This window comes from Acomys minous (assembly GCF_964271855.1).
Source record: "Acomys minous genome assembly, chromosome: 2".
Classification (NCBI taxonomy): Eukaryota; Metazoa; Chordata; class Mammalia; order Rodentia; family Muridae; genus Acomys; species Acomys minous.
This window is the reverse complement of record NC_140484.1, coordinates 21,652,045-21,673,625: the sequence shown is the minus strand read 5'-3', so window position 1 is coordinate 21,673,625 and position 21,581 is coordinate 21,652,045. Positions and strand designations below refer to the sequence as shown.

The 21,581-nt window shown below is 43.7% G+C and overlaps 1 protein-coding gene across 1 annotated transcript in view; it reads right to left on the bottom strand.

Annotated features, from left to right (window-relative positions):
• NOC3L (NOC3 like DNA replication regulator) overlaps nucleotides 1-8,719 on the bottom strand; it is a 29,015-nt gene extending 20,296 nt beyond the window's left edge. The window contains exons 1-8 of the mRNA XM_084754936.1: nucleotides 8,556-8,719; nucleotides 7,394-7,601; nucleotides 5,433-5,565; nucleotides 4,469-4,626; nucleotides 3,888-3,941; nucleotides 2,212-2,342; nucleotides 1,646-1,807; nucleotides 1,184-1,277 (exon numbers count right to left, since the gene is read on the bottom strand). Coding sequence (XP_084611062.1) covers nucleotides 1,184-1,277; nucleotides 1,646-1,807; nucleotides 2,212-2,342; nucleotides 3,888-3,941; nucleotides 4,469-4,626; nucleotides 5,433-5,565; nucleotides 7,394-7,601; nucleotides 8,556-8,564 — 949 coding nt within the window. The 5' untranslated portion in view covers nucleotides 8,565-8,719. The remainder of the gene's footprint in view (nucleotides 1-1,183; nucleotides 1,278-1,645; nucleotides 1,808-2,211; nucleotides 2,343-3,887; nucleotides 3,942-4,468; nucleotides 4,627-5,432; nucleotides 5,566-7,393; nucleotides 7,602-8,555) is intronic.
• Nucleotides 8,720-21,581: the final 12,862 nt, after the last annotated feature.

Genomic DNA, 21,581 nt, shown 5'->3' with positions numbered 1-21,581 from the left:
GTCCTCAGCCAACAGCAGTACTGCCTCAGTGATAACTAGGTGGTCCTCAGCCAACAGCAGTACTGCTTCAGCGATAACTAGGTGGTCCTCAGACAACAGAGATGCTGTTTCAGTGATAACTAGGTGGTCCTTGGTCCTAGCCCTCAGGAAAGGAATGCAGTGGGATGAAAACGTCTTACATAGGCACCTAGGTTTCTTCTCTATGTACCACCCCATTTTCACCATGCCCCCTTTTTCTGAAGAGAACGGCATGGAAAGAGCTTATCATCTTAGCTAAGTTTTACATTTCTTTTAAAGGCAGGAACATCTTTTTCAAGATACAGCCTTTTGTCTACAGTTTTAAATAATAAAAAGAAAATGAATCCCAACTTTATAAATTTAACGAACACATGGCTATCTATGAAGGATTACAGCACAGTGGGCATAGAGTTCAGCTGCAGTGTGCCTGCCTAGTGTACATGTGTTCCTAATTCAATCCCCAGCACTCCAAAAGAACAAAAACTGCACAAACAGTAAGGCTAATACTAGTAGTTGACAAAGTATCTAAAAACTTCATGTTTATACATCCAATTGCTTCTCATAAATCCTACGAGGTAAGCTATATTGCTATTTATTGCTAGAGAGTAAGGGAGAAAAAATTATTTTGCCTAGAAAGGCTGAACTTGGAAGTCTTTTTGTTTTGACACAGGGTCTCCACTCTAACACACAAGAGACTTGAGCTCTCTGTGTAGCTGAGAATGACCAGGAACTTCTGATATTCCCGCCTCCACCGCCCCTGCGCTGAGACTGCAGGTGTGCACCGCCACATGCCTGGCTTATCCAACTCTGGCCTCCACTGCCCCTGCACTGAGACTGCAGGTGTGCACTGCCACATGCCTGGCTTATGCAGCACCAGAGATAGCAACCATCTTGGACTAGGTTAAAACTCTTCCAAATGAGCCACAACCTCAGCCCCAGCAAGTCTGACTTTAGACTGCCTCTCACATAAAGCAGAAGATTTACCTTTGTGATCATATAAGGTTAGGTATGTATGTGCTTTTAAGATATGTTTAACTCTTCATAGTACAGCCCCGAAGAGGCAGAGGCAGGCAGATCTCTGTGAGCTTAAGGCCAACCTGGTCTCCATACTGAGTTCCAAGACAGCCAGGGTTACGGTAATAAAAAAAAAAAGAGTTTAACCTACCTTTAACAATTTGTTCCAGATTTTCCAAATAAAATTTATATTGGCTAACCAGGCCTTCTTCAAATTCTCTTAACTTCTGGGTTTCTTTACGAATCTGAAAAGATCAAAATCATTTTATGTTTAAATATCAGAGCATTAAGTTCAAAAGCTGGCAAAAACACAAGTGCCTTATACTTGGTGAGGGGCAGGAGCGAGGATTAAGCAATAACAACAACCCCTAGCCTCCCATTACTAGCCTCCCATTACTAGCCTCCCATTACTAGCCCTCCATTACTAGCCCTCCATTACTAGCCCTCCATTACTAGCCCTCCATTACTAGCCCTCCATTACTAGCCCTCCATTACTAGCCCTCCATTACTAGCCCTCCATTACTAGCCCTCCATTACTAGCCCTCCATTACTAGCCCTCCATTACTAGCCCTCCAAATTTTTTGACTTCTACAGTAATTTTATCTAGCTTCACCTTAGTAGATTTTTCTGCTTCAGTTAGGGGCCGGATTTTATACGAGGGAGTGATGTCCTTAAATAGCTCCATCAGTGAAATGATCACCAACTTCCGGACAGTGACAGCAACATCGGGGTCCTGTTCCATCAGCATGGACCGCAGCTCTTTCAGTTTTTTAATCTGTGAAGGCAAAGACAAGTTTGAGGCCAGCCTGGGAAGACTCTGACCGACAGACAGGTGCTTGCATGAGCAAGCAAGCTCACTCTCTCTCTCTACCAGTCAGGCAGGCAAATCTACAGGAAGACTCTTGTTCCCTAATACAGTAACTTTTAGACACTTACCACCACCACAGCTACCAAGTCCTGTATCTTTGCTTGCAAATAAGGACAATAAATTCAGAGACTAAATGGCTGTTCTTAGCTCATGACAGAAGTTAGGCTGAGATGCAAGATGAGGCTAAGATCAAATCTACTTTTTCATCCACTCAAGCCTATGTTTAGCTAAGTCTTTCCAGGTTTGTGTATGCTTATAGGAAACCAGAGCTCTTGAACAACCTGAGGCTTACACGTAATTAAAGCACTCACATTGCTTTCTGGATCTGATAGTATAGCAGATGCCAAGGTTGCAATCTGTATTTTCTTTTCCTGTAATTTCTTCTTTCTCTCAATCAAATGTTCTTCTATGGTGAGCTCTGGAATGGGGGTTTCAATGGCCTCTGAAAGAAATCAGATTTTCCTTCATAAATATTCCTTTACTCACAGAGAGCTAATAAATTCATACTTTTTATATATAATAAATATTAATGAAGCAGGGCATGGTGGCACATGCCTGTAATCCCAGCACTCAGGAGGCAGGTGGATCTCTGTGAATTCAAGGCCAGCCTGGTCTACAAAGCAAGTCCAGGACAGCCAAGGCTACACAGAGAGACCCTGTCTCAATAAATAAGTAAACAAATAAATTTCAATGCTGATAGCAGTGAGTCTATGTCTACTGCCGTGTGTCATCCTCTGGCCTCACGTAGAACAGGACCACCATTCTTACTAGCACACACATACACGTCATTTTGTAGCTGAGAAAACTTAAACAAAAAAGTAGCTTGACAGAAACAGACCCAAATCTAACTGTTAACTCTTAACTACTATGGTAAGAAGGCCAGTTTTGCACTAGCTAAAGAGATATTCTGACTTAATCTTTTCTTTCCTTCTTCTTCTTCCTTTTGTTTTTGTTTTTGTTTTTGTTTTTGTTTTTGTTTTTGTTTTTGTTTTTGTTTTTCAAGAGACAAGGTTTCTCTGTGTGGCTGTGGCTATCTTGGAACTCACTCTATAGACCAGGCTGATCTCAAACTCAGAAATCTGCCTGCCTCTGGCTCCTGAGTGCTGGGATTAAAGGTGTGTACCACCACTGCTCAGTACTGATTTAGTATTTTCTTAAGATACAAAATACTTTCCTTTTGTTTTTTTCAACTCTAAGTAGTGGTTTGAATTATACCTTCAGAGATCTTTTTGGAAACTAGATAATAAACACTTAAGTATAAACTGTAATGAGCCTCTGATAAATGACTGAAACTAATACAACAGTTAAGCCAGGCGGTGGTGAATACCTGTAATCCCAGAACTCGGGGAAGTAGAGGCAAGCCTATGAGTTCGAGACCAGCCTGGTCTACAAAGCAAGTCCATACAGGCAAGGCTGACTTAAGACTGCCATGAGTTTGAGGCCATTCCGGGTTACACAGTAAGTTCCACGTCAACCTGAGTTACAATATAAGACCTAGTCTTAAGCAAAGATGGATGAGAGAGAGATAAGACTGTCTCTGATTTCCACATGCACACATACACAAGAAATAAAAATATAATCTTAAAAAACTTACATAAGCAGCAAAAATTACTTTAAGTGTTAAAAAAAAGATATATAGTAAGCATAATTGTCCTTAAAAGAAAAAAGATTCCACATCACAAAATCAATTTTGCTATTTTAAAAAGTAACAGTTTTTATAAATAGGTCCTTCTCTTATAATTAAAAGGATTCAAAACAGCAACAATTAACATTCTTGATGTTTGCCTCACCATTGAAAAATGCAATTATTCACATTGTTCCATAACAAATGTGTATCAAATTTCACAAGGTGAGACTTTCAAATATATAAAAAGGCCTTTAAAGGAGCGGTACTCCACAATGTCCACGCTAGGTGCACTGCCTAAAATTAACTCCACCCATCAAGCAAAAGAGTACATCAAACAGCTACAACAGCGCATCTCATTACCTTGCTCAACCTGCAGCTCGTCGTCATCCTCTTCTTCTTGCTGGATGTCAGTGACTATTGGACAAATTTACACATTAAAGCTGTGACAGTGTTAAGTGGTAAAACAAACAGAAGAAATCAGCAGAGCAGTGGTTACCACAGACCTCAGGATCAGCGATCACTCTGAGTGACTGAGGGAGCACCAGCAAAGGTCCTGGAAGCTGGCAGAATCTGGTTTTTGTCTAGATGGAGTTTCATGAGTACATACTTTGCTATAAATCACCAGAACATTGCCTTTAGTTTTTGGCTTTAGCTGCTTTATCTCACAAATACATTTTCTCTCTTTCTTTCCCTACCTCTGTCTTATCCCCTCCCTCTTTGAAGAGTTATCACCCAAACCTTGTAGCTCTAGTGGCAGTCTCAATACAACAGGCACCTGAAAGGACCAGGTATGCCCCTGGCCAGAATCACCGAGTCTGCTATATGCTCATGGCAGCTCCTCTTACTCTGTGGGTATGATTAAAAGCCAAAATACAACTGAGCTGTGACTGTGCTCTATTAGTGAGAAGCAGTGTCCCACGTCACGGAGCCACTAGCCTCACCTGGCTTCTCCCTAGTCTGTGGGATTATTCCACTCTTATCCTTGATAGGAAGCAAGTGAATCAGCTCCTTCTCCGGGGCAGCTTGCAGACTTCTCGGCATCTTCTCGTATTTGTCAATCACACTCTCGTGCTTTCGTTTCCTGACGTGAACTGGCTCACTGAGGGGAAAAGTTCAATTTCAGTTTTAAAGGGTACAGTTGTAAAGGGCAGGTCTCTACTGCTGCGATTACCACCACAAGCCAAAGCCACCTGGTGAGGAAAGGGTTTGTTTCATCTTACAATTGTAGTCCATCATGAAGGGCAGGACTCAGGGAAGGGACTGAGGCAGGAGCTATGGGGGAACACCGCCTGCTGGCTCGTTCAGGTTTTCTTACAACACCCAGGATCACATGCCTAGGGATGGCACTGCCCACAGCGGGCTGGACCTCTCCACATCAAACATCAATCAAGGCTGGCCTATAAGCCAGCTGTTCCCAACCTGGGTCGAGACCCCTTTGGCAAACTTCTATCTGAAGAAATATTTACATTATGATTCACAACAGTAGCAACATTACAGATATGAAGTAGCAACAAAAATAATTTTATGGTTGGGGTCACAACATGGAGTGTCAGGAAGGCTGAAAACCACTGGGTAAGTGAACCTGATGGAACGTTTTTTCAAGTGAGGTTCTCTCAGATAACTCTAGCTTGTGTCAGGCTGACAAAAAAACTAACCAACACAAGTACCTAGAGGCCTATCATTTACAAAGTCTACTGTAAGCCAGGCAAGATGATACATGCCTGTAGTCCCAGCACTCTGAAAGCTGAGGCAGGAGGACCATCAGTCACAGTCCATCTAGGGCTACATAGAGAGAACACTAGTATATTATACAGGGCCCTGGGTCTGCTGCTCAGAACCACAAAGAAAAAAGAATCAGAACTACACCTGTAATACTGTACAGTTATAATCCAGATGAAATGTTACCTAGAAGAAAGGTCTCTTGTGAGAAAAGATGCTTTTTGTCCTAAGTCTTTCATCAGCTGCAAGTCATCTTCATCCATCATATCTAGAGGAAGGGCTTCTTCCTCCTCCTCATCTTCCATCTCGATCCTTTTAACTGTTCCACCAAAAAGAAAAAAGAAAAAAAAGAAATATTAGAATTTGGATTTTCTCTATGCTCTTACCTGCCCTCCCTCCAGTACTCCCAAGGAAAGCACTACTGACATGTTAGGTGACTGTTCTCTCCATAAGGAGGTACTGTGAACCAGGCAAGGGGCTAGCAACTTAGGATCTCAAATTTCTGAACATTTGCATGTATTCTGAACCGTGTCTCAGAGTGTCTGAGAACGAGTAGCTGAGTGCCTCTCAACTTAATTAGCTTTGTTTCAGCTGCCCTCTCCAAGGGCCAGGTCCAAGCCCTCATGCCCACTCTTTGACATCAGCCATATGTCCTTCCAGTATCACTTGGTTACTTTCAATGTACGGTTTTTACTAACCACACATGCAGGCCAGTATCCCTTCAACCACCTCTGTTCTATACACCGGTGTGTTCTTATTCTGCCCCCTTGCTTAGATTGCATGGAAACACTTCAAGGACTCTGCTAACACACACAGTCCCTTTTCCTTCTGCAGTTAAGGAACTCATAGCTTTCACAACCCCAACCTCACTCACATCATTCTAACTTACCTTGGCTCATTCTCTGTGTTCCTCTTTATTCATCTCTTTTTTTTTTTTATGTATAAAAGCATGTTATATATTAAAAAACAGTAAGAACTAAGTGCCAGAACCCCTTTTAAGTGAAGAAGATTCAACTGTGAGCATGGCAATCTTACTGTCTTCACTAGCAAAACTCAACCTTTCTAATAGCAGTAAGACTGATAAATACTGCTATCTAAACAATGCACAGAATGAAACTCCTGCCTACTTTAAAGGCGCAATCTGTTTCTCAAACCAGAAATTGGTATATTTTGTTGATCAACTTTTTCTCCTCCATTGAATGCCTTTTTTCTGTCACTACACTGCCTCACTTCTTAGTCATTCCAAGGACCTGGCCTCCTACTTTTGTAAGAAAAATGAGACCATAAAAGAGAGGAAAATCATTCTGTTCATATCAGACTCAATAATGTACATCAATCTTTTCCTTATATTCATCCCTCTCTGATGGCTTCACTTAGATACTGAGCTGCAAGAACGAAAACATCTTTTGCTTTTTCCTTTTATTAAGGAACTATTAGCATATTACACATAACAAACTGTAAAACTCAGAAGAGATCTCTAAAAGTATCTACTCATCCAACTCATTTTCCCTAGACTGGAGATAGAGAGACCAATCGAGACCACATGGCTAGCAACAAAAATCAAGAGAAGAGGCCACATTTCCCGACTTCCAGCCAACTGATCATTTATCCATCCCAAGAATGCTGCTACTGGGTCAAACTCCATCAGGGTTAAGAGAATGCTTTGGCTATGGGAAGAAGGAAGCTATTTAAATCAGCTTCAGAATTGGCCTGACTCAAAATGGTCATATTCCTTTCCTGCTCTGAGGAGCTGGGGTTCTTGGATCGTTCTACAAAACAACCCGGACAATCACAACTGAACTTCACGCCATGTCTACAGGTCGAGTTTACAAAGGAAGTACCTATTGGCAACATAGTGAGGAATGCAACAGTGCAAAGCATTCTTACCTCAGCTAACTCAGTGAATGGGAAGGCGGCAGCCAGATTTATTTACAAAGCTACTCTGACTCTCTCCCAAGTAAAAGCTAGCTTTCTCACGGTGCCTAGGATCTTGAAGTGTCTTCTCATACTGACTGTGGTAAACATAAAGAACTCTATCCTCACCTAGACTTATAAAGATCTGAACACAGAACGAGTGGTTACTAGGCAACAACGCCTGCTCATGAAGACTATGTCCGAGTGACTACGTAGGCAAGCACGTTCATTACCTGGCCGTTTGCTCTTTGGGTCCTCCAATGGAACGGGTTTTTTAGACACAGCATCTTTCACAGCTTGCCTCAGCTTCCTCTGCTCTTTTCGGTACTTCTTGATGGTGCTTTGTTGTTTAAATTGCTTATTTTTCAGTTTGTTTTCAAGTTTCACTTTACTTGTTTTTATCAACTTGCGAAAGCTTGGGACCTGCTTTTTATTTCTTCTCTAGATCACAACAACAAAAGGAACATGGCAGCTAAGAAATTTTCATTATTCTTTAAGTCAGGTTAAGGAAACAGTATTATAAATTAAATTGGACCAATTTCACAAATGTCTCACAACCACAGATCCTGGCAAGAACCGAAGTAACTAACCCTATAAAGCAGCACTAGCGCATCGGTTACTCATCACAGGGTTTCCCCATGATCTGATCTAGTCTCTCAATTCTGTAAGCTCCGAAAAGACAAACATTAGCCTGTGGTAAATGGCTATTCAAGGCTAGCCTGACACTTGTATTGTAACACATTCAGAGCAAAATAATGGTTGCATTTAACAATAACAACGGACATTTACTTGATGCTTTATTATTTACAAAGCACTCAAACTTCCCAACACCTCATCCTCATATAGCGCACGAAGAAATGATGGTTGCAGAAGTTATGCAACTTGATGAAGAGCCCTGATCCTAAGGAGCGTAAAACTAAATTATACCCTTTGCATTCCAACTGTCTTGCTGGTAAGTGCTTTGTAATCCAAATCCCAAGACTACTTCTAAACTTCCCAGCCTTCTTATCTCCTTAACTTTAAGGGAGAAACGGGCTCCCTCCTGGTCCGGAGACTCAGAAACAAGTTCAAGGAAGTTTGGACTTGCTTCTCGTTTGCAGGAAAAGGGTTCGAGAGACAGTCTGGGAAAACCCTTCAAGCTGACATCCTTCGGATGCAGAGGCTGGTACTGGCCTCACACCTGCTCCCTGAGGCGGTGCTTGGGCACAGTGGGCGACGAAGCGAAACCGTAAGGACCCGAAGTGGATTGTGCCAAAGAACCGCCCAGGAGCTCCAACTTGGGCCACTGCCCCCTATAACAAGAGTGAAAACCTATGGGAACCATAAGCCAGGCAGAGACCCTGTCAACCCGAGAAACCCTAAGTCACGGGGGGCTGGGGTCCCGAGGGCGCTTACCGCCTTCATCCTTTGGCCTGCAAGAAAAACCAGACAAGATCACCCGGACAGAGGGAGCCACAGGAGCCGCAGGAACCGCGGGGAAGTGACACACGTGCCAAAACGCAACCTTCCCCGAGCCGGAAGCAGCTTTCAATTCCGCCCCTTTCCGCCCCCCGGAAATGGGAGGCGGGACTTCCTCTTCAGGCCGTTTCTCGCGCGCGCCCCCTGGCGGCTCCATTGTCGCGCTGAGACGCTCGCAGGCTGAGCCGGGTGGGACGCGCCAGCGCTGGAAGCTGGTGGCCGCTGGCGAGCGGGCGACACAGGCTCCAGCCCGGGGCTCTGTGAAGTCCCGGGGAAGTCAGAAGGGCGAGGCGTCGGCGTTTTCAGTCGCCTGCAGGTCGAGGCTCAGCCTGTGGCGGGTCTTCCAAAGGGCGGAGGGCAGCTTCTTTATTGGAAGCCGGCCCCTCCACAGGCGCTGGGGCTTCTCACCACCTTTCCCACCAACGGGAAGCACACCCTTCTCACTGAGGCCCTGCTAGAGCACAGTGGGCGACAAAGCAAAATCCAAGGACCCGAAGGGGATTGATCGTGCATGGAACCGCCACAGAGCACCAACATAGGCCACTGTTCTCTCTCTAAACTAGAGTTTAGTCACAGTGGAACACTACTTTGATCCCAGCGCTGTGAGTTCGAGACTAGCCTGCTCTACACAGTGTCGCTCCTGTCTAAAGGAACAGTCTATTGTTTTACTGTGGAATCTCTTCGCTTTGGGTTTAACCAGTATATGATAAAGTACTATGCTGGTGTGACTTGCAGAATTCGAATTCTGTTACCTTTTGATAAAGATACATTTATCTGGTTAGTCATTCTGACTGAATCGTTAACCCGTACGGTAAGATTTAGGCATTGTAAGAATGTGTTTTTCAAGTACTTGTGTCCCAAAGACTTTTCCCTAAATTAAAAAAAAGAAAAGAAAAAAGAAAAAAAGAAAAACACTGGGCTAGAGAAATGGTTCAATGTTTAGTTTAAGAGTGCTTGCTAATCTTCCAGAAGTCCCAAGTTCTGTTCCCCACACCCATATTCGTCTGCACCTCCAGCTTTGGGGGTTCTGATGACTTCTTCTGGCCTGTTCAGACACCCACACACATACATACAAATGAAAACATAGGAGAAAAAAGAAAGAAAGAAAAGAACGCAAAGCTGGTCTTCAGGCTATTAAAGGGGAAAAAGACATCATTATTATCTGAGCCTGAACTTAGCATGGCCCTGGTTCAGTCTCCTGGGTACTGATGACAGAGTAGAGCCAGCACGCCCAGGGTTAAGCATATCTATCGTTCTTGAGCATAACCCTGACACAGTTGGCCTCACAGCCCTGGCAAGATAAGCCAGGAGAGGCCCAGAGGACACTGAGGTCATGAACAGCGGTGTTCTTACAGAGACCGAGAAGAAGCCTCTCTGCTCTCCACCCACCTCAGAGACAAACGCCTTCCTTCTGGCACCATCTTGCCGCCTCCCTTCTAACTTTCTCCCTGTTCTCCCTCTCCTTCCACACCCTGTCTTGGAAACAGCAGAGCCTGTCTCACTGTTAGATTACTTCATCGCACAAATTGAAAACAGCAGCCTGTGCTCTTACCAAGTGGCTGAATTCCTTCCCAAGCATATCAACAGTCACCCCCCACTTCTTTGGCTTGCCTTCCAATTGTTCCAAGGATGAGGCATCCTCAACTTACTCCATCTTTCTTCATCCTAGTATCTACACTTCCTCTTCTAGATTATAACCAACTCTGTGCTAGAATTTTAATTTTTTTTTTTTTTTTTTTAGGTTTTCGAGACAGGGTTTCTCTGTTTAGCCTTGGCTGTCCGAGTCTCGCTGTGTAGACCAGGCTGGCCTCGAACTCACATCAATCCTGCCTCTGCCTCCCAAGTGCTGGGACTAAAGGTGTGTGCCACCATGCCTGGCTTAAATTTTATTATATATTATTTTATATGTATGAGTGTTTTGCCTACATGTATGTATGTGCACCACATGTGGTACCTGGTACGGGTCAGAAGAGGGTGTCAAATCCCTTAGAACTGGAGTTATGGATGGTTGTGAACCACCAAGTGGGTTCTGGGAATTGAACCCTAGCAAAAAGTACTCCAGACCGCTTGAGCTATTTCTCCAGCCCCCATGCTAGTTTTTTAAGGAACAGTATCTTATTTGCCCATTTTATATTTAAGTTCTTTGTTGTTATAAAGAAAGAAAATCAGCCGGGCGTGGTGGTACACGCTTTTAATCCCAGCCCTAAGGAGGCAGAGGCAGGCGGATCACTGTGAGTTTGAGGCCAGCCTGGTCTACAAAGCGAGTCCAGGACAGCCAAGGTTACACAGAGAAACCCCGTCTCAAAAAACCAAAAATAAATAAATAAATAAAAAGAAAGAAAGAAAGAAAATCTCAAATCACTTGATTTTACCAATAAATACTCAGGACCCAGATGCAGGGGTGAAAACCCACTAGCTCAGAGAGGCAGAGAAAGCACCCAGCTGACTCCCCTGTGACGTCCCTCTGAAGCTGATCATAGGAAGGTAGCCAAGAAGCTCCCAATGTGGTTTTCTCCTAAGTGTACACAGTGTTACAGTGTTTCCCTCTTTAGCCTCACTGAGTCTCTTGGCTACATTTGATACTAGGTCCTCCTCAGTCTTCTCTTTCTTCCCCACCCCAACCCCTCTCTCCATTAGAATGTGGGCTCCCTTGGCTCTCCCAGCTGTCTCTTCCCCAAGATCTATTTCTTCTCTCTCAAGCCTCTTCAATATACAAGATATTCATTGCAGCACTATTCATAATAGCCAAATGATGGGGTCAGCCCAGCTAATCATCAATGAATGAATGGATAAAGAAGCTGTAGCTAAGACTAGTAGTACAGATCTATTATCCCAGCTACCCAAGAAGATCAGGCAGGATTGTCACATGTTCAAGGTCAGTCAGGGCCACTTAATGATACTCTTCTCCAAGATTAGTTTTTAATTTATGCATATATGTATATGCCTTATGTCTGTGGGTGCCCATGGAATCTAGAAGAGTGTGTTAGATTCCCTGGAGTTGGAGTTATGAGCCACCAGACATGGGTGCTGAGAAAAGAATTCTGTCCCTTTGGAAGAGGAACAAACACTCTTCCGCCCTAAGCTATCCCCCAGTCTCATGTCTCAAAAAATTCTTTTTAAGTAAAAAGAGAGGTAACTTAGTGGTAGGGCACTTGCCTAGCACATGTAAGACCCTAAGCTTAATCTTCAACCACATATACAACATAGACACCACAAAAAAAATTAAGAAAGAAAAAGACAGGAAGGAAGATTTGGAGACAACGGAGCAGTATTCAGGCATGAAGAAGGAAACTATGGGACTGGAGAGATGGCTCAGTGGATAAGAGCCAGCCTGTTCTTCCAGAGGACCTCACTTCAATTAACAGCACCCACATGGCAGCTCCCAACTGTCCGTACCTCATTTCCATTCTCATCTCCACCCTCCCCTGCGCCCTCCACCGTCCTCACAGATATCTCTCTCTCTCTCTCTCTCTCTCTCTCTCTCTCTCTCTCTCTCTCTCTCTCTCTCTCTCTCTCTCACATTCGTGTCTGTTCCTTTTGTGGCGGACCAAGATTAACCAGGGCCATCTGTGAGTCCCAGAGTTTTTAGCTATCTGTTGGAGCCTGGTGGGCTCAGCAGAGGGTACTCAACTAAAGACAACACAGTACACTCTCTCCCAGAATCCATTAGCTTTGAAGTAAAAGGCAGGGTCTATTGAGCACTCCCCTCTCCTTGACTGATCATTGATAGGACTGGTCCTGGGGCAGGCACCTACAGCTAATGTGAGTTAATGATTGAGCCATGACATTTAGACTCAGAGTCAAATCTAAGACAGCGTCCAACACTTGGCGTTATTTAAGCACTTGATGTTTCCAAACTAAGTGTAACTTATTTTCTCTTATTGTCAACAAATCTTAGCTCCACTAAATTGATTCCCCCCCCCCATGTGCTCCTGGTTAGCCTTGAATTTGTGACAGTTTTCCTTCCTTAGCTTAAATGCTGGGATTACTGGTAGAAGTCACCACAGCACAATAATAATTTTCATGTAAGAATCACTGCATCAGGTATTAGACTGAATTACAAATTCAGGTGGGAAATGTAACACTAGTCTCATTAGAGAGAGTTGTTTTTCAGCAAAAGAATCCAATGCCTACAGTTCCTTTCCCAATCTGCAATAATGTAAGCAAGGGAAAAATGAAGTTGAGATTTCCTAGGGTCGTGGTATGTGTTCTTTCTCATTTAAGATTTGTGTTGATAAACTACACCTTGCCATTTCCTTGTTGCATACTTGCATGGGGAGTTCAGAGCCATTCTGTATCCATTGGTTTCCAAAATCCCTAGGGAAGAGAAGGGAGTTCCATGTGCAAAGTCATGAGCAGTTTCTGAACACCCCTGGGGCAACACAACTTCCTCACTCTCCCCTCTGTACCAGACTCCACTTGGAACTGGCTGTGAAAGAACATCTCTCAAGCAAGGGTGTATTGTCAGGAAGCTCTTATTCTAAAGTTGCTGGCAGGTATAGCTGATCCAGGAAGAGACTGTAGAGTAAAACTAACACCTAAGGTGTCATGGGTCATTCTCGCAAGCCCCACAGCCCACCCCTGCTTATCCTAATGCATTCTTCCCTAAACCTGTCAGCAAGCAGAAGTCCTTGCTCTGGCTGCAAGTTAGGAATCGCGTTTGCTCACAGGTTTATCCACAGGAACTCTGAGGGTCTGCTCCTTTCATGCTATTAATGTTTTCTTTCATTTTTCAAGCTGATACTACTAATTGCATTTAAAGTCCACTTCAACCAATAAATGGATACATAAATAAAACAGACGTCTGTGAAGTTGATGAAAGGTCTGAATGAGCTAAAATATCTCTCAAATGAGTCACACAGAAAGAAAAGATCTACAGGTAAAGAATGTCTTTAACACACTGAAGAAGAAGGAGGAGGAGGAGGTAGAGAATGTCTTTAATGACTCTTGGAACTTAATTTAAAATTACATTTATTTACTTGCTTAACCATTCATTTGTTCTGTGGTGTGTGTGTGTGTGTGTGTGTGTGTGTGTGTGTGTGTGTGTGTGTGTGTGTGTGTTTATGTGACGCCTATGGAAGTCAGAGGACAACTTGTAGGAATCAGTCTTCTACCATGTGGTTGAACTCAGGTTGCTGGGCTTGGCAGCAAGCACTGAGCCATCTTGAACCTGTTTAAGACTTTGTAACTACCAAAGTAAAAGGGGGTTGGCAGTCTTGAAAAGAGGCAAAACATGGGAAGTGAAGGCTCAGTGGTTAAAAGCACTTGCTGCTTTTCCAGAGGGCCTAGGTTCAGTTCCCAGCACCCACATCTCACAACCATCCATAACTCTAGTTCCAAGATGTCCTCTTCTGATCGCCATGGGTACCAAGCATGTACATGGTGCATATACATATATGCAGGCAACACACACACACACACACACACACACACACACACACACACCTGGTAGTGGATGTTTGGGTTATGTTATATAAACATGTTTTTGTTTTGATCCCAAGTGTGGGATGTGAAACTGCCTCATAAGAGGGCATGTGATGTTTGTCAGCTGGAAACAGACCAATGAGAGGGCATGTGATCTTTGTCAGCTAGGGACCACCATACTGGGGGGGCGCAGTGTGGGTTTTTCCATCTGGAAAAAATCCTTGTGCGGACTCTGGGAGGGTATAAATAGGAGCCCCAAAACAAAGAGAGAGATTGCTTTGTTTTGCTTCACTTCAAGATGCTCCTAGAAGGAAACACTCCAGAAAAAAAAAAAACTTGGAAGAGGCTGCTGATGTGTTTGCTGTTTCTTTGCTAGACTCCTGGAATCTTGACAACAAAGAGTAGAATCACCCAAGGAACTGAGTCTGAAAAGGTCCACATCCCTGTCCCTTCTTTCTGGCTTACCTACGGGTGAGTGGCTTAGAAGGGAAGAAATCCCAAAAGCTGGGCGTGGTGGCACACACCTTTAATCCCAGCAGTTAGGAGGCAGAGGCAGGCAGATCACTGTGAGTTCGAGGTCCCCTCTTATGATAGGGCTAGGTTTTTTTTCACATGTAGATCAAGTGTCTCTGAGACCCCTAGACCCAGCAAATCAAACACATTCAAACACACTGACCAAGGTTTATAATGTCTCTGATTCATGAAATAAAGACTTGCTTTCTATGTCACTCCGCTCCTCCACCAGAGCCACCTGAGAGTCATCATTTCATTCTGAGGAAGAAAAGGCTCTCTTCCTCTCTAGGGAATTCACCAATGAACCTCCTAATTGGCAGCCACCACCTTGAGCTTCTTCTGGTCTCCGGTACCAGGACTGCATCTCACCACACCTGCTTTCTGGTCAGTTTCAGGCTTTCACCTGCACCCTTGCCGTTAATACAGTTGCTTAACTGAAGCACTCCAACACTGTGGTACCATCACCAGCCATCTGGTACCAGCCATCTCATTTTAAAAGAGCTAACTGTAGCTCCCAGTGGAAAATTCATTTCCACCTTCCCCAGTGAGACAGGGAGCCTCGCCTAGCACACAGGCCTTGCCCTGAGTGCTCTAAGCGGCTCCTGAAGACTTTTGATATCAAGGTCCCTCTGTTTCCCTCCGGAAGCAAACAGTGCCTGAAGTGGCCCACCGGACTCAGAACCCAGGCTACTGCCAGACGTGAAATGACATTAACCTATTTTATTTTAGTTTCCTGTGCCTCTTTCCCCCTTCTCCACTCCAATGCCTTCCAATACCCCAACACTAGGTAGGTTAGTAGGGGAAGAAGACTAAGCAAAACCAGAAAATCCCCATCTGGGAGCAAAGTAAGAAAGAATCCAGTGGCAGCATCCGCAGTAAACCTTTTGTTGATATCCTCAAACTGTATATTAATTTCTTCGTACCCTGCTGTCTGCTGTATGGAAATAGAACCCAGATTTTTTTCACACTATTCCAAGCCCTACATCTGGGCACCACTTGTAGGCGCTTTTTAAACTGTTTTATTTTATTGTGGTTTCTTATATCTTTCCCTTCTCCACCCCAATCCCCTCTGACATCCCAACACTAGGTAAGAGAAAAAGAAGGTTAGTGGGGAGAAGAGGCGTAGGTCTCTTTAGCTACTTCCTGCTGTTTAGCATCACTAGGTTTCTTGGGGGCAAATCTAATCTTTGTTTCAGGATATCTCTAACTTCAACAGCAACCAAGAGGAGTGGGGGGGTGGAGAGGTGGGGGGAATGGGGGGATGGGAGGATGACACCCCAGCATCCTTCTTTTTCGGAGTCTCTCTCTCTCTCTCTCTCTCTCTCTCTCTCTCTCTCTCTCTCTCTCTCTCTCCCTCTCTGTTTTTGTTTGTTTGGTTTTTTTTTTGTCTCTGTTCCTATCTGTGTCTTTCTGTCTCAGTCTCTCTCTGGGCTCTGGAATTTATTCCCTCTCAGCGTCCTCAGAACTAAGCCATCTGCAGCTGGCAAAGAGCCCCTCTCAGAGCCCACATGAAGCAGATAGTTTGCTCCTCTGAATGATCTGAATCAACCCCATATTCCACACCCTGGTTAAAACAAAAACATGTTTACAGTAACATAACTGAGGTTTTAAAGACAGCAAAACTTCCAGTACACGTGTGTGTGTGTGTGTGTGTGTGTGTGTGTGTGTGTGTGTGTGTGCACGTGTGTGTTCATTCATGCCACCACGTGCATGTGGAGGTCAAAGGACAACTTTGCAGGAGTCAGTTTTTTTATCACATGGGTCTGTTGTGTGACAGACTTTTCCTGGAGCAACACACACACACCACCCCAGAAAGAAAGCCCATGACAGACCAAAGGAGCAATTATTTCAATATCCAACTTGGTGAGCCAGTGAGTTTCTTATTGTGGTCACTATCAGGAGTGTGGGTGAGGGGTTACTGACAAGGAACAGACATAACCTGTGACGATATGGTGAGGGAGGAGGTCCCCTTCTGTCACAGACCTACAAAAGGGGAATAGGGTGAAAGAGGGAGGGAGGGAGGAATGGGAAGATACAAGTGAGGGGATAATAATTGTAATGTAATCTGAATAAATTAATTTTTAAAAAAGAATTAAAAAAAAACCACAGCTATGTTACCATAAAGGCCACTGTAGACTGGGTGAGGGTTCAAGAACAGCCTTGAGCCCTCTGCAGGCAGCTCTGGGTGCGGGATGCCCTTTTCTTCTGAACTTTGTGTGCTCAGAGTCTCTGCTCCAGCATTGCTCACGCCCATATGTGCTGCTGTGTAGAGCCCTCAAGATACCTCCATGTTCTTACAGCTCTCAGGGTTTGTAGCTGGGTGCGATTGGGTCGCCTCAGTATTTATTTTCCCAGAGGAGACCTTTGTTTATCTCCTGTTTGCCACCCTAGGTTCTTCCTTGGTAGGAAATGTTCCACCTTCTGAGGAACATGATTTAGGATGGATCTCCAGATTGAACTCTGATTGCTGAGCTTGGAGTGCCTTGACTAGCTAAGCTGTCTCCTTAACCTTGTGAACATATTTTAAGCCATCAGAGACAAATCCAGTGAGTAATTATTGAGACCTGGGTAGGCACTAAATTCAAAAATATAATATATGTTTTTTGGTTTTTGGTTTTTTTGTGGGGGGAGAGGGAGGCTTTTGAGACAGGGTCTCTCTGTGTAGCCTTAGCTGTCCTGGACTCGCTTTGTAGACCAGGCTGGCCTCGAACTCACAGCGATCCACCTGCCTCTGCATCCTGAGTGCTGGGATTAAAGGCATGCGCCACCACGCCTGGTTTTCTTGTCTTTTAGGTGGCTGGTTGGCTTTATTTATTAGCTTTTACTTTTGAAATTTTTAAAATTTTAAAAGATTTACTTGTATACATGTGTGCATGTGCATATATGAATGCATGTGTGCATGTGTGTTTGTTCCCAGAAACCATAAGAGGATGTTGGATCCTTCAGAGCTGAAGTTACAGGCATTTACAGGAGTTATTATTATTATACAGGGATCTGAACTCTGGGGGCCTCGTGTTTACAGTTTGCACAAGTGCTCTAGTGGCTGGAGAGATGGTTCAGTGGTTAAGAGCGCTGGCTGCTCTTCCAGAGGACCAGGGTTCAATTCCCAGCACCTACAGAATAAGTCCCAGGGGATCTGATGCCCTCTTGGGACCTCCTTGAACACTGTAGTACGCATGCACTTGGTGTCCACAGGCAAAACACACATAACACATAAAAATAGTAATAAATCAACAACAGTAACAATGATGACAAAAAGAACAAGGCACTCTTCATAGCTAAACTATCTTAATAGCCAGCTTCTGTTTCTAAATTTTTTTTTTCGAGACAGGGTTTCTCTGTGTAGCCCTGGCTGTCCTGGACTCACTTTGTAGACCAGGCTGGCCTCAAATTCACAGAGATCCACTTGCCTCTGCCTCCCAAGTGCAAGAAATAGGGATTTTATGTAGGAAGACCAGAGTGAATTTAATTTTTAAATTTGAAAAGCATTACTTTTTACATTTTATGTACTTGTTGTGTAGTGTGCCTTGCAATGCAGACCAGGCTGGCCTAAACTTGTGATGGTCCTCTTTGCCACTGCCTCTCCAGCCAGTGTTAGAATAAGGATATTAGCCAGGCATGGTGGCGCAGGCCTTCAATCCCAGCACTCGGGAGGCAGAGGCAGGCAGACTGCTGTGAGTTTGAGGCCAGCCCTGGTCTACAAAGTGAGTCCAGGACAGCCAAAGCTATACAGAGAAACCCTGTCCTGAAAAACAAAACAAAACAGAATAAGGATATTACTGAGCTGTAGTTTTCAAAATAAAAGGACAAGAAGGTGGGATTTAAATCTTAGGCTGAGTTAGGAACTGGTTTTCTGCCCAGCAGAAGAGACAAGTTATTTTGTACCCCACGTGGCTGTGCATTCTGTAGTCCTGGCTGTCCTGGTGCCCATAGGTAGATCAGGCTGGCCTTGATTCACAAAGATCCTCCTACCTCTATCTCTGGAGAGCTGGGATTAAAGGCCTATGCCACCATGCCCTGCTTTGCTAGATGCTTTCTCTCTCTCTTTCTGTCTCTGTCTCTGTCTCTCTGTCTCTCTCTTTCTGTCTCTCTCTGTCTCTCTGTCTCTGTCTCTGTCTCTGTCTGTCTCTGTCTCTGTCTCTGTCTCTGTCTGTCTCTGTTTCTGTCTGTCTCTCTCTGTCTCTGTCTGTCTGTCTGTCTGTCTGTCTGTCTGTCTGTCTGTCTCTCTCTCTCTCTCTCTCTCTCTCTCTCTCTCTCTCTCACACACACACACACACACACACACACACACACACACACGGTTGGCTCTTTCCTCTAGAATATAGACTGGGTGACCATGGGTCAATCTATGCCAGTAGAATTTTTCTTTTTATGTCTGTCACATTTGAAACTGATTTTTAACACTTTTTAGGTGGGTTATATATACACTGTGCTCTGTAGTTTCCCATTAGCCCTGCTATTTCCTATTGTGTAAGATCCACCAGCTTCATCATCTTCAATGCTTTTTGAGTATGAGGTCCATGCACTTAGATTTCAAATCTCAAAATTATACTACTGAATATTAGTCTGTTGCGCTTTTACTTTCACCCCAAGGGGAGCTGTTTCCTAGAAATTTACTGTTTCTTAGGTTCAAAGTACTATTCGGTGGCCACATTCCTTTTCAGTTTAGCCACTGTCCCCCTGCACCCTGCTCTCCTTTTTTCCCAGTCCCTACAGTCTCATTGTTCCTGAAAACAAATAAAAAAAACAAAACAAAACCAAGTTACCAGTGCAAAATGCTCCTCTAGTAGATTCAACCAACTTGGGAATTTATACTATAAAATTGTATATTAGAGGTAGTCACCATTTTGTACGGGAGATCTTGGTTATCTTTTTGTAATAATTTCAAATGCTACAAGTGTACTACTGCTCTGCCTACTTCTATGTCAACTTGACATAAGCTGGAGTCATTTGGGAAGAAGGGACCTCAGTTAAGGAGGCATCTCTGCCAGATGGCAGTGAGCAAGCCTGTGGGGCATGTTCTTAATTGATAATTGATGTCAGAGGATGTTGCCTCACTGTGGGCGGTGCTAGGTGGTCTCTGCTTCAGTTCCGGTTTCCAGGTCCCTGCCATGACTTCTCTGAGCGATGGAGTACAGTTTGAGAGTTATAAGATGAAGGAAACCCATGGTGATTTGTCATAGCAATAGCAACCCTTTGTATGCTTTTCCAAACTTCCAGTTCCACCAACACAGTTCCAAATATTTCATAGGACGATCTGTAACTATGGAGGACTAGAAGTTGATGGAATTCAGAGCCTTGTAGTTGCTAAGCATATGCTATACCAATGAGCTATAACCTCAGCTTAGTATTTAATATAACTGATTATTTCTGGGTAATGGGACTATAGTTATATTTGTGCTTTGTGGTTTGGTGGGGGTTTTTGTTTGCTTGCTTAGCATTGTATTGTATTGAAAATGGATTTTTAAAGTTTATTTATTTATTTTACTTTAAGAAGTTATTTTGAGAAAGGGCCTGCAACTTGCTGTGTAGACCAGACTGCTGGCCTGGAGCTCAAGGACGCCTGCCTGCGTATGCTTCCAGAGTCCAGGCCTTCTGGTTTTAAACTGTGGTTTTTAAGAAGGTATCATTGAAAGAAATAATAGAAACATGGAACTGGCTCCAGCTGTTATTGAAAGTAGAGGCATTTAACAAACCTCTGTTTTCTCCTACTGAAGTTATGTCAACAACTTTCACTGGATTATAGCAGTGGCAACTATTTCCTACTTTCGTTTGTTATACTTAGTTTTTGTTTTGTTTTGCTTATTTGAGACAAAGTTTCATGTAGCCCAGGCTGGCCTCAAGCTTGCTAGCAGATGAAGGCAGCCTTGAAGTTTTGCTTCTGCCTCATCTCCAGTGTGTTTGCGTTACTAGCTGGTAGCACCATGCTTGGTTTACGTGGTGCAGGGGATCAGACTAGGGCTTCCTACAAGCCAGCCAAGCTCTCTAACATCTGAATTATAAAGCCAGCCCCTATCATTGTCTTTAGAAACTTAGAAGTGTTTTTTGTTTTTTTGTTTTTTGTTTTGTTTTGTTTTTTCCCCAAGACAGGGCTTCTCCTTGTAGAAGCATGCTGGCCTCAAATTCACAGACTAGCTTTAGGAGTACATTTCCTTATGTGTGTGCCTGTATGTGGAGAACTACTTGCAGGAGTCTGTCGCATCCTTCCACCATGTGTGTCTCGGAGATCAAGCTCAGATCGTTAGCCTGGCCACAGCAAGGTCCTGAGCCAGCCTGCTAGCCCTCTCACCCATAGCTTTTAAGGCCCTTTTCTTTTCAAAGGCAACTTAGTGTCCTGTTACAACACAAAGTGTATTTGCATTACGTCATAGTCTGTAGCTTTAGTGTACATTTAGAAATATACTTCAGAGCATCCTTTTAAAAAGTTAACTTCTACTCAATTAAAGCTTTTTACAGGGGCTGGAGAAATGTTTCAGTGTGTTTAAGAGCATTTCCTGCTTTTGCAGAGGACACAGGTTTGGCTCCCAATTCACAACCATTTGTAACTCTAGTTCTAGGAAATTGAGCCTCTTTCTGACCACAGAGGGATCCTGCAACCATGAAACACACACACACACACACACACACACACACACACACACACACACACACACATATACACAAAATTTAAAAAATATTTTAAATGTTATGAAAGAAATATAAGCTGGGCATGGTGGTACATACCTAGAGTCTCAACACTTGGAAGATGAAGACAAGAGGATCAAGAGTTCAAGGCCATCCTCACCTATATATTGAAGCCAGCTAGGGCTGCATGAGACCCTGTCTAAAAAACAAAGACAGACAAATAAAAAAAAACCCAAATAATATCGATAAAAAGTATAAAATAAAACATCTACCCTTTCTCTTTTCATGGCAATTCTTTTTATCTCTATAGATACAAAATTTTACACATCACTGTAATTATAGCATTTAATTACACATTTCCCCCCTCCCCCAAGACAGGGTTTCTCCGTGCAGCCCTGGCTC